Raw genomic sequence first — 15,626 nt, forward strand, 5'->3', positions numbered from 1 at the left:
AAAAGGCCTGGTACGATAAACATACCAGAGACCGTTCCTTCAAGAGAGGAGACCAGGTTATGGTCTTGAAGGCGCAACAGGCCCATAAGATGGAAGCATCATGGGAGGGGCCATTCACGGTCCAAGAGCACAGGTGTGATTTGTAAAGGATTGTGAACTAGGTATCTCTTTAGCAGACAAGTTTGGGCACCACATGTTGGAATTCTTTACAAATCGTAACCCACTAGCACTCTGTGCCAGGACTGTGTACACAAGCCCTAGGCTGGATCCACATAAAAACAAGTACTTAGGGCTTGGTTTACGATATCTACCTTGGAAGGATGAACTGCCAAGTTTCAAACCTGTGACTGGAGGAAGTCCAGGTGTTGCATATCCAAGGCTTGATTGTTGTAGCCAGATCTTACTTCTGTATCTGGAGTTAAGGAAGAGGCCTCTAAATGCTGCTTCATGAAGTGACACTTCTTTCAGTTCAGTTGGCAAAGCTCCTCCTCTGGCATCTGTCTTCTGGCTCAAATGTCCATGAATAATATGTGGGTGTTTGCCGATGTACACCATAACCTGGAGCAGCCCTGTTGTGTTGGTATCCAGCAGGGATGGTTGTCATAATGGCTACCATTCCTGCCACTGGACTCGAGATTGTGCTGGACTTCTTGTTTAACTAAAAATTTACGGTCTAGAGAGATGGGTCTCTGCTTTATCTGACTCCCTGTCCATCTCTACCTCCCCTAGAACTGGTAATTTCTATTGTTTGTTAAATTTGCCAAAATACTTTAAGAAAGGAAAGTTGCTCCTATACAGAGCTGTACTGTGCATTACCTAAAGGAAGTCACTGTTCAGAAAAATCCACTATTGTAGTCCTATGGCTGACACCAAGAACTGTAAAAATAGTACCCCTGTCTGATCAAATCTCTACTTTCCCATGCAGATTGCTCCAAATTATTCATAATTTGCATATGTAGGTGCATGTGTAAATATGTTGCATCAGTGGTCACTTGCGATTCTGGTTGGAGAACTCATATTTTCTCAGTTAACAGTTTGTGGCAAAATCAGTCCTGCCCTGACTGTATAAGAGGCCTTTTAGGAAGTTATGGTGTGAGGAAGCATGTATTGATGCTCTGTGGTCTATAGGTTGATTACTTCTGTCTCCCCAAGCTTTTATCTGCCCTAAACTTGCTTAAAAAGAAATACTTGTTTTGAAGTAGATATGGTGTAGCTTGAGTAAATATTGTGTATTTTTTCCCCCTACTATTCTTGTAACTTTCCTACCAAAGCACAGTGCAGCAGCAGCATCTAATATCTGAGAGGCTACCAAGTTTCTGATATTGACTAGATTGTAAGTAGGATGGCCAGATGTCCCAATTTTATAGGAACAGTTCTGATTTTGGGGTCGTTTTCTTATATAGGTGCCTATTTTTTTTCTCTCTCTCTCACACCACACACACACACCACTTGCTGTCTGGTCACCTTAATTGTAAGTGATTTTTGTGATCTCATCCTAGTCCCCTGTGGATATTGCTTCATGTTAGAAAACTACCATGGAATTAGGCACATGTCTGCACAATTGATGGACACACTTCCAGGAGAACCTTGAGCTGGGTTAGTGGAGGTTACTTTCAGTCGGGATAGAAGTGCAGTTGGCCCACTGTAGGTGGGCCTAGGATTAGAATAGCAGGCAGTGTTGCAGGTCTGGTCTGAGGTACATGGCATTACATTTTGCACAGCACTTACCTGCACTGGACTTCATAGATTCCAAGGCCAGAAAGGACCTCTGTAATAGTCTAATCTAACCTCCTGTATAACGGAGGCCATAGAACTTCCTCAAAATAATGCTTAGAGCAGATCTCTTAGAAAACGATCTTGATTTGAAATGATCAATGATGGAGAATCAACCCTGATTCTTGGTAAGCAGTTCCAATGATTAAATTACTCTTACCATTAAAAATGTACACCTTCTTTCCAGTCTGAATATGTCTAGCTTCAGTGTATAGCCACTGGATTGTTTTATACCTTTCTCTGCTAGACTGAAGAGTCTGTTAACTATTTGTTCTTCGTGTGTGTACTTATAGACTAATGAAGTTCCCCCCCCCCCATCCCCCCTAAATCATCATCTGTGTGTTAGACTGAGCTCCTTGCATCTACTTTAACATATTATAAGGCAAGCTTTCTAAATCTTTAATTGTTCTCATGGTTTGTCTCTCTGAACCCTGTCCAATTTATCAGCATCCTTCAATTGCGGATGCCTGATCTGGACACAGCATTCCAGCAGTGGTTGCACCATTGCCAAATACAGAGGTAAAGTAACCTCTGCTCCTACTTGAGACTTCCCTGTTTATGTGCCCTGGGATTGCATTGACTCTGTTGGCTCCACTGTTGCACTGGGAGTGCATGTGCAGCTGATTATCCAGCAGGACCCCCAAATCTTTTTCGGAGTCACTATTTCCCAGGATAGTTGCCCATCCTGTGAGTATGGCCTATATTCTTTGATCATAGTTGTATGCATTTACATTTAGGCATATTAAAACACATATTGTGTGCTAGTGCCCAGTCCAGATTGCTCTGAATAGCATAGGGCCAAGAACCAATCCCTGCAGGACCCCACTAGACACACATCTGCGTGAGGGCTATTACCCTTTTACCGTTACATTTTGAGACCTGTCAGCTTTTTATGCATTTTAATGATTGCCATATTTTAACTTTCTGGTTTTTTAATAAAAAATGTCATGGAGTAGCAAGTCCAGTACCTTACAGGAATAAATACAGTCTGTCAACACTGTTACTTTTATTAACCAAACTTGTAAGCTCATCAAAAAATATCAAGTTAGTTTGACAGAATCTATTTTTTCCATAAACCCATGTTGAGTCTCACTAATTTATATTATCCTACTTTAATTCTTTATTAATAGAGTCCCACATCAGTCACTCCATTATCTTGCCTGGGACCAGTGTCAGATTGACAGGCCTATAATTATTCAGGTCATCCCATTTACTCCCTCTTTAAAAATTGGCACAATATTAGCTTTCTTCCAGTCTTCTGGAACTTCTCCACTGTTCCAGGACTTATTGAAAATTAAGATTAATGGTCCAGTGAGCTCCTCATCAGCTCTTTTAAAACTCTCATATGCAAGTTATCTGGACCTACTGATTTTAAATAATGTCTAACTTCAACTGCTGCTGTTTTAACCCCCACCTCCATCCCTCCAAAATGCTAATGGAATGGAAGGAGTGTTGTCATATGGTACATCAGTCTCCCCTCGCCTTCCCCCCCCCCCATACACAAGTACTTATTGAATATCTTTTTTACTTTTGTTCTTATTGGAAATCCTGCAATTTCTGCTAGTAATGAAGCAGTATCATTGTTGAGGGTCTTTTTGTTCTTAATCTACTTAAACAAAAAAAACTCTCTTCCTTATCCTTAACTCTGGTGGTGGTAGATATGTGTCCCGTTGCTTTCCTTATCAAAGTTCTTAACATCTGATTTATATTCATTACTATTAACTTCCCCTTGGTTAGCTATATTTTATAGCTGCCTTTTCTTCCCCTCTAAACCTGTGTGTGTTCTATAAACCATATAATCACTGGTCTGAACTCTGTTCTGTTCTGATCGCATTTTATAAATTTGCAGTCATAATCACTTATACCTACGTTACCATTAACTTTTAGTTCTCTGATCAGTTCCTCTATATATCTGTCAAGACGGGTCTAGTATAGAATCCCTCCTCCATGTTGGCTGCATTTTTTTTTTTTTGAGTTAGGAAATGTGTCCTATCTAATATTTAGACATTCCAAGGATGTATTGATACTTACACTGGAGGTCTCGTGTTGCATGTCTTTCAAATTGAAGTCCCCTATGATCACACAGTTTTTTGCCCTACATATTGATAAGCACATCAGGAGTCAGTCATCCTGTTCTCGATGATGCTCCACTCATTGCTTTTGTGAGCAGAAAATTCACTGGCAAGAAAATGAAATCTTTTAAAAAATGTACTGAAAAATTGCTCTGGGACTCTGTATGTTGTGTGAGTAGTTTAGCTGGACACACTTAAGGAATTTTATTCTGAACCTCTTAAACCTAGGCCAAAGAGGCAATCAGTATTGCGTTTCAGGAAAAGCCTGGACTAATGCTATTTGAATGAGGCACTATGTACCTGCCAGAAGAAAGGAAAGGGAAATTTTTAGGCCTAACTTTGTGTGTAGAATCAATTTACATACTAAACAAAGATGGATGTGCAGGCACTGTAAGTACCATGCTGATTGTGATCTTCCTGATTGCAATGAATTAAATATTCCGTTGATTGCCTGGTTTGGTGGATAGGGCATTGAACTGAGACTCGAGGTCCTGGATTCTATCTCAGTCCTGTCACTGACCCATTGTATGACCTTGGGAGAGTTCTTTTGCCTCACTTTCCCATCTCACCTTTTGCTTGTCTTGTTTCTTTAGATTACACCAGGAATCTCCACTATGTAGAGTGCTTAACACCATTAGGACTCCAATCTATTGCAGCTTTGTCAAATGTTTCATATGGCTAGTGCAGCAGTTCTCAAACTAAACTATGGGTCGCCACCCCATTTTAAGGAGTCTCCAGGGCTGGCATTAGACTCGCTAGAAACAAAGCGAAAGCTAGAGCCCCACTACCCAGGGCTGAAACCAAAGCCAGAGGGCTTCAGCCCTGGGTAATGGGGCTCAGGTTACAGGCCCCCAACCTGTGGCTGAAGCCCTTTTGGCTTTGTCCTCTTCTCTCCCCACCCCCCATCTCTGGGTCATGTAGTAATTTGTTGTCAGAAGGGGGTCATGGTGCAATGAAGTTTGAGAATCCGTGGTCTAGTGTCTCTAAACAAGGTAATCCTTGATGCTTTGTTTTAGGAGGAGATCTATGTCAAAAGGACAGCATCCTTCTCTTTGTTTTTTAAATTAAAAGGTGAACTGTTGGCTTAAACGCCTTCATAGTCTTTCTCTCTGCAGTGGTGTGTGTGCAGAGCCTTTCTGTGTCTGTCCGTTCGGCGGTGGCGTGGCCCTGTGCGCTTTGTTGATGTTGCAGTTGAGTGATGAATTTGGGAGATTCTTGTGTCTCCTGCAGCTCACTACATGGCACAGAGCTCTCCCTCCATCCCTAGCGGTGGAACGCTCCTGTCTTGTAGCTTGGCTTTAAAACATATGATTTGCATTATTCAGAAAACCAAAAGAAACCAATCAGAGGGATGCTGGTATGTTTGGGGTTGGGGGCAGGGAGGAAGGGAATATGCAGGAATAGGGAAGAAATATTTCCTGATGGTTGAAAAATCCAGCACGGAGAAGATTGAAATAATTAAAGCATTTCATGCTAGCTTGCAAACTTTGTAAAAAAAACAAAAACAAAAACAAACAAACATTGGAAAGGAAAGGAGAATCAGACTGTGTAAAGATTTCCGCTGTTCATCTCGTACAAGGCAGTATGTGGAGTTCTGCATCTCTTATAATTGGAGGGTTGTTGTAGTGGGTTTTCTTTTTTTCGGACGACTGTGCAAAATGCTTGGGAAAAGGCTGGTGGGAGTGGGGGTGGTGGCTGTCTTAATAAGAATCTGGCTCTGTAACTTTTCTTCTGTTTCAAGTAAACAGTCTCTCTCTGCCCTCCCCTCGCTCTCTCCCTTCCTCCACCCCTTCCCTTCCTCAGTCCTGCTCATGTGTTTCTATTTAAGGGCTGTAGTGCACACGAATATGATTGGCATCCACAGCCCCCTCTTGACTTGCAGCTCAAGCCTTCAAGAGTGGAGAAGGAGCTGCGCCTCCGAAGGGAGAACTATTTATTTTTTTCTTTTTATTTCCTGGGGGAAAACAGCTCTGCTGTGGATTTATGCCGCTTCTGCCCGGGATTTTTCTATCTGAATGGGGACAAGGATTGTGGCAACCATGTTGGGAAGAGGTTTATTTTCAGAATCCGTCATGAAACTTTGATTAATTCACTATGCTTAAAACTTTTTTTCCTTTTTTTTCCTTCCTCTAATGTTCCTCTGTGCTGCTGGGTTGTGGGCCAGAGGAAGCTGTTTCTATATGGCCAGCCATTTGGGGATATGCTGCGAGCCAAAGTTTTGTTCTGATTGGCTTGACGGCAGTGACAAATTGGCCTATCATGAATTGGATGGACGGAGGTCGCTCTCGAGGAGCCATGGCTGGAAGCTGGCTTACAGCTTGCTTTTTCCCTTCCCCAGGTGCTGATGCTAGTTCTGAACCTATGATCCTGGAGCAGTATGTGGTGGTGTCCAGCTATGAGAAACAGGAGAACTCGGAGATCAGCCTTCAGGCTGGGGAAGTCGTGGACGTAATAGAGAAAAACGAAAGTGGTGAGACACTTGTACCTATTTTTCTCTCTAATAGTTTGGTTGTTCGTTCCCTTCCTTCATTCTCTCATCACTTCATGTAACTATACATTAGCTCCATCTGGTACTGTCTGGCTGAGGATGTTGAAGTTTCCCCCTGTTGGTTTGGGCTGGGGGCCAAAATGTTGCCTTCTGCTGTAAGAATGTCTTGTAAGCTTGTTTGTTAATTAGCCAATGTACTTTAACAGAAAACTAAGGCAGGAGGAGAAAAGGTTCCACAGCTTGTGCACATACTTCTTAGAATAATACGTTGCCGTGCTGTCACTTTTTTTAGGGTTTGTCAGCATTTCCATTACTAACAACTGTTTTTTGGGGGGGATTTATACACGACTGTTAAAACTTACTCTGGGATGAAGACTTGGCTTGACTGTTGGCCCAAACCGTAAAAGGGATGAGAGACTGGGTAGATTCAGTAAAACTTTAAAATTGCTACTTGCATAAGTATTAGCGTGGCCTTTTTCAGGCAAAGAATGGGAGCCTCCCTGCTAGCAATGCAGGCATAAAATTTCCTTCTTGTGCTGCTCCTAGAATAACCAGTTACCATTCGGAAGATGAAATTTTGGGAAGTGATTTGGTCAAAGGTTGATGTGTAGTAGCTTTGCCTCCTGGAAGTCTGTTTGTTTTTTTTCAGACACTCTAATGAAATGCTTCAGAAGCCTGTGTACATGTGTAGCACTGAAAAGGTTAACTGTTGGCTAGACTCGTGCCAATTTGCTTGCTTCTGCACGTGCCCCCTCTCCTCTGGCCCCTCCTCACGCACCAAACCAAACGGTTGCCTAAGATTTTGGGTTCAAAGACTTATATTCTCATGTCTTACCCAGAGGAGCGATTGTAGACTACTAGGTATATTCACAGACCAAGGTCCTAATATTCAGAGATGAACACCAGCAACTCCAATAGTGGGAGTTGTGGATGCTCAGCTTTTCTGAGCATCAGGCTTTAACAGAGAAATGTCCTGATCTGTGTCAAACATCCGCTCTTTCAAAGTTGACTCCGGATTGGTTTGGAGTGATTTCTGTATGTCCTGAACACTAATATTTTCACTGGGCAGCAGTTCTGCAATTTTACAGAAGACTAATAATCTGAGTATGTGCAAGTGATGCACTCGAGGAACTGTTAGCCTCCCAGGTGACTAGAGCAGTGTTAAAGGTGTCGTGTGTGTTTGGAAAATACGCCAACGCTTGCTAGTGAAGCCATATGGTATACAATACTATGTTTTTGCAAAACTAATAAGGAGGCACTAATAAGGAGCACATATCTACGTATTAAGAGTTGATTATGGGTGAAGGAGGAAAAGATGCCATAAAATAGCCACTATGCTGATTGTGTTAAGATAGGGGTTCAGTTAATTGTCCAAGTGATGGGAGTTACCCAGGTGCATCCCAAGGGCAGTATGTAGGCCCCTTATTGTGGCAACTCTCCTTCACCTTCATGGTACATTCTCCTCTATTTTGGATTCCAAAAATAACCACCAAGAAGACTTGGACTGTTCAGCAATTCAAGGGTGTCTGGTTTCAAGCAAGAAAAACAGGGGAATTCCAATTCAGCCTTCCCTGTTGTGCTGAGGAAACACAGTTCATATGGTATTAAAGATCATGGTTGTTGCTAAGATGGAATGTCACTGTTAAGTGAGATTATATGGTCAGGAAAGCAACTCCTATGAAAAGGTGCCTTTTTAGAGACATATCCTGCTCCATTTACTCACTGAAGTAAAATCGCAAGGATTAGGGTGAAAGTCCCTTCTTAAATAATTATCTCTAAAGTCCAATAGAATAGTCCGGTGGGTCGTTACCCCCATGAGGGTCAGGAAAGCCAGTTTGGCAGAGAGGGGTTTGTAAGAAGCTGAACCTTCATAATTGGGGGAGGGGGGAATCTAAAGCAAGGAAAATCCCTCTTTCTCTCCCCTATTCCCTGCACACTCTTACTCTTCATGGTCAAGTATTCCATGTCAACGTCTCAAAACCCACACAACTTTTTACAGGCTTAGTGTTACGCATACTATAAAAGTAAAGAAGTCAAAAGTGTAAGTGGGATGTAAAGGGTTTTGACTTTGAACAAGGGGGTCCTCGGTCACTGACCTAAAAAGACTGAGAGATACTGAAGTAGTTTTATAGTCACTCTCCTGAGGAACAGAGGTAGTTAATGATTAGTGGTGGGCAAGCATCATTAGGTCTGGATGTTCGACTAAATCCCTGGCTGACAAATTGGGCTGCAGCTTTCCCAAAAACAAAATTCATCTCAAACTTTTCAGCAATTCCTGGCTTGGGCCAGGTTGGAAATACCACAGGAATGGCCTTTTCCAGGGAATCTTGTGTTTTCTGAGTTGGCTGAGAATACAAAGCTGAGAAGTTGCACAAAAAAGAAAAGCAGCCAACAAAAAAATTGAGACTTCTTTCAAACTCAAAACAACCTCCTCTCCCCCAAGAAATTCTGGTGAGTTGTGGCTGATCGTTTGGATTTGACTTTAGTTTATCTAAAACCTCTTGTCCATCACTAGTTGGCATATAGATTTGTTTTCTTCAGGACAGTGTGATTACACAAACCCAAAGAAAATTGGATTATTGGACCTTTTTTAAAAAAAGATACAATCCATAGATATGTGCCTTTGGTAAATGTGTGGAAAATACAATCAAACTGGATTCATTCAGACCCTGATTGGTAGATTCACTTCTCTCCCTCTGGTCCAGGTGAAAACCTAGTAAACCAGTCTGAATGTAACTTGAAATGATGTTAGTTTTGAACAACCGACATGCGCAAACAGTTTGGATAGTGGTTAAAAGTTTGAACCACACAGTTATCGGACTGAGCATCTTGTTCATTAGACATCCTTACTACTTTCCTGCTACCTTTTGACGAAAGACTGTTAATGTAGTATGTAAAATCCCATACAGTGCACGTCCGGCTCTGGTTTAGTGGTGCTTAGTTAGATTTCTTTTTCCCCATTTAAATCACTGTAATCAAAATAGTCCCAATAGGATTGTGTTGATACTACCCAGAAATATCAAGTGGTGTATGGGTCTTTCCCCTCAGAGAGGAGCTTTGTAAACGAACCGTTTTTTCCCTTGGTAAAAAGCCCAAGGCAGCATTATTTGCTGAATGGATCTGTATCTTGCATGCCAATGTTATGAAGTAAAGCTTTTTATATATGGTGCTGTTTTTGTTAATCTTTGGCTGAGCTTCAGCTTTTAATTGTCCTTTGCCAGCAGTCATACCAGGGTACCTTCTGGCAGTGGTCACCAATCCATCGATTGCGATCGACCGGTCGATCCTGGGGACTCTTCCAGTCAGTTGCAATCTCTCTGGTGGCACAGCGGGGCTGCCTGCTGCCAAGGCAGGCTCCTTGCCTGCTGCAGCCCCACGCCACTCCTGGAAGTGGCCAGCACACCCTCACTACCCTTGGTAGGGGGACATGTGGCTCTGTGCACTGCCCTTCTCTGCAGGCACTGCCCCCAAAGCTCCCATTGGCCAGCAACTGGGAACTGTGGCCAATGGAAACTTTGGCGGCAGTGCCTGCAGAGAGGGACAACGCACAGAGCCACATTCCTTCCCACCCGCCCCCCGAGGGGCACGTTGGCCCCTTTTGGGGAACTGCCAGAGAGCCTGCCTTACCTTGGTCAGTGGTGCCTCAAAGCTAAGCGCTGCCCAGCAGGAGGCCACACTCCAGCCCTAAGCCCCTCCTGGAGCCAGCACCCCCCTCCTGCACCCCAACCCCCTTCCCACACTGTGAACCCCTCAGCCCAGAGCCCACACCCCCTCCCAAACCCCTTCTGCAGCCTGGTGAAAGGGAGGAAGGGTGGGGGAGAGCAAGCTACTGAGAGAGGTGGGCAGGGCCTTGGAAGGGGTTTGGCCTCAGGGAAAGGGTGGGGTAGAGCCTGGGTTGCCCTTAAATTCAAAAAGTGATCTTGGGCATGAACAGTGGTCTCCAACCTTTTTTTAGAGCCTGAATTAGGGATACCACATTCTGTATCTATACCCTTCTGGCAAGGTTAGCAATACTTTGCGACCATCAGGTGAACTGAAAACAGAATGTGGCAACCTTAATGAGTTCTAATTACAATCTCTTGGCCATTGGGATTTAGCATCTAACTATAGTAGACCTTAACCACTGTGCCCTTAGAAAGCTTCCTCTTGTGACCCGAGAATACAACATTCACGCTGCAAGGTAACAATCAAGGACGAGACCTCTGGGCCTAAACCTGTGAGATTCTGTAAGTTTCGCTGAGTGCTCTCCATTATCAGAACTCATGGGCATTGAACAAACTCGGCACATCAAATGGTCAATGCTGGATAGTGTATGCTAAACTACTTTGGTATCTCAGCAGAATTGAGGATCCCTGGGAGGCTACCATCAATGAGTAATCATGTGTTGCACTTAAATAGTCAAAGACAACATTCACAGCAACATGGTTTTTTTTCCATAGACAAGTGATGGAATTTGAATCCAGACTTTGCAATTTAATTTTCCCAAAGTTTAGGCACATTCACACCCATAATTTTGGATAGGGCTCATACCTAACATTTCACCTTTCTTTTTATCAACCATAGTAAAATATACTGTCTGGTAAGAGAACATCTTTATTGCTGTGCCCAGTGCAAGGTCAAGAGATGTCCAGGTTGTAAACCTGAAAAGTCCTCCGTTAATATCGCAATGTCGATGCAAGCTCAATGAGATGCATGAGGAATACATTTTTGAGACCCTTCCAGCCACATTATATCAAGCCAGTGGATCACTTCATGCTGAGTGTCACTGCAGCTGTCGGTGTCCACTTTTATGGACATTGGGGTACTTTAAAGTTAAATGCCCACCTGGGATGCACAAAAATCTGTCTTGAGATCTTCCTCTGACCTCTGCGTTTCTGTGTAATGGAAGCTATCCTACCTCATGTGTATATTTGGGGTATATATACCCCTTGGTATGTGCAGTTATTTCCTTTTCATCATTCACCATAGGTATGTGCATAAAGAAAATTACAGCACTTGACATTCAAAATCAATCTTAACTGTATCCACAGGCTTTCCTAGGCACTGTCTTTTCCATCTCATTATTGCATCTGTTAAATGTTTTGAGTATGCATGTTAGTAAAATCTTCCCGCGGAATGTTGTTCAAAATTGAGCTCTGTGATAGACTTCATTTTTTTTTTCCTGTGGTTTTTTTAAATCAACTACTCCAAAAAACCCATGCAGCAAATTTTCTGCTGTTTGCCAGTCTTCCCAGTACAAATGACCGAATCAGTATATGTAGAACTTTTGCTTAAAAAAGGAAGGAGGGGAAAAAAATTGGACTTGAGCTAACTTCATTCTTGCCAAGTTTTGTTTGGATGTGGCTTGAAATGGTCAAGTTATACATTGTGGCAATGCTATTTGTAATGGAAACCCTGACAGACCGTTAAGTATAACTGTACGATCAACCGCCTTTCATACTGCTCTTCCTCCTCTTCTCTCCTGATCAGAGGAGTGGGATTGAGGGCACTTTATACATAATCCATTGGGATTTACTTTTGTGGTGGTAGAAACATGGGATGGCATTTTCAGCTGGCTTGAACAAGCCCATAGCTGTTTCCTTTGCAATTACATAACTGCAGACCTATTTCCAATATTATATTACACACACTGTGTAAAATAAACCTATTATGGCTAGTGTAATTTTATCGGGACCCAAGGGAGTTTTTTTGGCAAGGGAAATTGCTCCTTTCTTGTAGCTTGTGGCAATATGAAGTTACATTTTGGAGTGTTTAAGTCTTTATCTCAAATGTCTGTGTTCCAAATGGCATTCTAATCTAGGAATTCCAAGATTTAATGGTTGTCCCCTACAATGTTAATGGATTTTATGTATACCTGGAAATATGCTCTCATTTATCATTGCACAGGTTCACTCATGCTTCTTGATGGATGCAGTCTTAATTAGGAAAACTATACAAAGATAAAGGAGGAGTCCATTTAAGACTAAACAGAGTCTGCTTCCGCCAAAACTCTGCCTCCCCTAATGGAGACCTTTTGCCTCCCTCTTCTCCACAACCCACCCACTTCTGTCTAGAATACTCTTGGGGGTGGGTGGGGGTGTGTTGGGGTTTTTTGGTCTGGTTTGTTCTTGTCTCTGTGGCACAGTGCATCCCATCTGTGGGGGCTGAACTAGATGACCTCCTGAGGTCTCTTCTAACCCTAATCCTTTAGGATTCCATGATCTGTGCACAGGGTAGATTGGCCCCTAGGAATAGAATATGGAGCAAGGAACAGTCAGGCAAGGCTCCACCCCCTCCTGTTCATAATCACTGTTGTGTCTGGGCTTCCACAGACCTGTAGATCTTGTATCCAAAGATCCTGCCTTTACCAGTGAAGATACCTGTAACTTTCATATTATCCTTTGCTCCTGGAACTGCCTCCCTCTTTTCATGGGCTGTACATTCTTGCACTCCTCTTGCAGATCCTGCCTCATAACTTGCTATGGTTAGCATCCCTAAAATTCTGTCTCATACTCCTGTTTTCACCCCAACCTTACATCTTCAGAACGAAGGAGAAGGAAATGGGTGAGGACTAGACAGACCAGGGAAACTGTGTAACTAACACAAGTTGAGCCGTGCACCCGATAGTGCTATGTAGACTAGGGGTAGGCAACCTATGGCACAGGTGCCGAAGGCAGCACACGAGCAGATTTTCAGTGACACTCACACTGCCCAGGTCCTGGCCACCAGTCCGGGGGCTCTGCTTTTTAATTTAGTTTTAAATGAAGCTTCAACATTTTTAAAAACCTTATTTGCTTTACATACAACAATAGGTTAGTTATATATTATAGACTTCTAGAAAGAGACCTTCTAGAAACCATTTAAATGTGTTACTGGCAATCAAAACCTTAAACTAGAGTGAATAAATGAAGACTCAGCACACCACTTCTGAAAGGTTGCTGACCCCTGATGTAGATGCTAGGAAACATCTGTCTTCAAGCTTGCAGTTTGTAATACAGTACTGGAGAACAGTAAGTAAAGAGCCAAAATGTTTCTTCAGTTTATGTAGAGAAGTAACCTTTTTTTGTTTTTGTTTGTTGTTGAAGTAAATTGGGTGAAGTGCTGGATTCATGGGAAAACTCTGATGTGCAGCAGCACGCAAACTCGCAAATGCAGTTACCACAGTTTCTTATGAAATAATTGCACATCCACCAGTTGTACGTGTAATACATTTGCATGCAGAATTACTGTTGAGATGGCAAACACTGTCTCAAGTGCTATTGCATAGTCTTCTGGAAATCAGGGTCCCTGGTTCTCTGCTTACCCTCCAGTCCACATTTCATGAGAGATAGTATGGTTGAGTGGATGTGCTCCTGGACTGGGACTTGAGACTTGGTTTCTAGTCCCAACTTTCCTACTGACCTGCTGTGTTAAACTTTGGGCAAGTCACTTCACTTCTCTGTGCATCCATTTGCCCTTCCCCAGTTGCCTGCCTGGCCTAGTTAGATACTAGAAAGGACAGTAAGCTCTTCGGGATTACGACTATGTGTAGAGTGCCTAACACAATGGGGCTCTGATCTCAGTTATTCCCTTTAAGTGTTACTGGAATATAATAATCTGCCTCCTTAAAAATAGGAACAAGAAGTGCTTCAATATATGAAAAGACTTTCAGGCCCCTTCTTCAGCACCACTACTGGTCTCCACCTGAAGTGCAGGCTTGGGTAAATTGGCTAAAATTTTCATTTTAACTCCTTAGATGTTGTCCAGCCCCTCTACTAAAGGAGAAGATAAAGAATACACTTCAATATTTGGGCTGAATGACCTGGACCTGTTGCAAATATGTTCTCTCAGTGGGCGTGAATTACTAACTCCTTGTCAGAATAAAGTTATGGACAGTGTGGAGCTAGGAGGGATCTAGTTTTTGAGTAAATGAAAGACGTGTCTGCGTTAGGGCTGCCTCTGCTTGGCTAAACTAGGTAGCTTAATAAGGATCAACATCTTTTAATGTCTTGCAAGACAAAAGCCTCATGGTATGATATTGCATAGGATATTGTAGGACCATTTTGATGTTGTTCAAGCTAGGCTGATTGAATTTGCCCTCAAAATGGGAACATTGCTGGCAAATCTGGGATGATGTCCAGCCCTAAGTAGTATAGGCAGATCTGCCTCCATTTTCTTTACATGCTCAGGCGCCCAGCAGCTAGAGGACATGGATTCACTGGACATCGTCAGTTATAGCTGTCTAGACTGCATTTAGCCAGAGTAAACTCAGTGTTGCTGAGTGTCTGTCTCATGATTGCAGTGCTATTGTCCTTAGCTCTGGTTGCCACACTGGAGAGGATCTTGGAACTGGCTTCATGCTGCTACAACAGCGTATTTGAAAAGCACTGAATCGGGAGGAGGAGATCTTTATGTGCACACCAGAAATTGGCTAGTCAGAAGGAGGAAATAGTCCTTCCCCCGCTCTCCTCTGCACCATTATTTGGGAGTGGGAGAGAGGCTGTCTAATGGCTATGCCTTAAGCTGGAAGCAGCGGGATGAAAGTCTACAAAATATGCAAGAGAAGAGGTTAACCCTTTCTCTTCCAACCATTTATTTTAGTCGGTGTATGTTTGGGGAATTTGTTTGACCACTCAGGTTTAGCCAGGATAATATCATGGTTAAGGCACTAAAACTTAGATTCAGTTCCTACCTCTGCCACCGACCTCCTCTGTGATCGTTGTCAAGCTATTTAATCTCTCTGTGCTTTGGTTCCGCATCTGTAAAATGGGAATAACAATGCTTTCTATGTCTTGTCTACTTAGGCTGTAAATCTTTTGGGGCTGAAACTCTTCCTGTGGTTTTTTAATATTAATTAATGATTGGAGATATACCTCTCTCCTAGACCCAGAAGGGACCTTGAAAGGTCATCAAATCCAGCCCCCTGCCTTGACTAGCAGGACCAATTTTTGCCCCAGATCCCTAAGTGGCCCCCTCAAGGATTGAACTCACAACCCTGGGTTTAGCAGGCCAATGCTCAAACCACTGTACTATCCGTCCCCTCTGTTTCTATAATGTCTTCCACAAGGCCCTGATCTCAGCTGGGCCATTTCAGTGCTACCATATGACAAATGGTAAACAAGTGTGGTGCACAATGAACAGTCAGAATGTAATGTGTTATGGTGGTTCAGTGTTGTGGAATAGTCTTGTGATTTTTTTTTTTATTATTATTATTTTGGTGTTTCTATGGTGCCTTGCAAAATGAGTCATTGATCTCAGTTCGACCTTTAAAGTACTACCAAAATTGCAAAAGACAAATCAGTGTGATGCAAGATAGTCGTTAGTTTTGAATGTGT

General features: G+C 42.8%; 1 protein-coding gene across 6 annotated transcripts in view; it reads left to right on the forward strand.

Annotated features, from left to right (window-relative positions):
• SH3PXD2A (SH3 and PX domains 2A) overlaps positions 1 to 15,626 on the forward strand; it is a 395,650-nt gene that overhangs the window by 292,895 nt on the left and 87,129 nt on the right. For all 6 annotated transcript variants that reach the window (XM_032786083.2, XM_032786085.2, XM_032786084.2 and 3 more), the window contains one exon: positions 6,184 to 6,315. In XM_032786083.2, the coding sequence (XP_032641974.1) occupies positions 6,184 to 6,315 (132 nt within the window). The remainder of the gene's footprint in view (positions 1 to 6,183; positions 6,316 to 15,626) is intronic.

Source organism: Chelonoidis abingdonii, chromosome 16 (assembly GCF_003597395.2).
Source record: "Chelonoidis abingdonii isolate Lonesome George chromosome 16, CheloAbing_2.0, whole genome shotgun sequence".
Taxonomy (NCBI): Eukaryota; Metazoa; Chordata; order Testudines; family Testudinidae; genus Chelonoidis; species Chelonoidis abingdonii.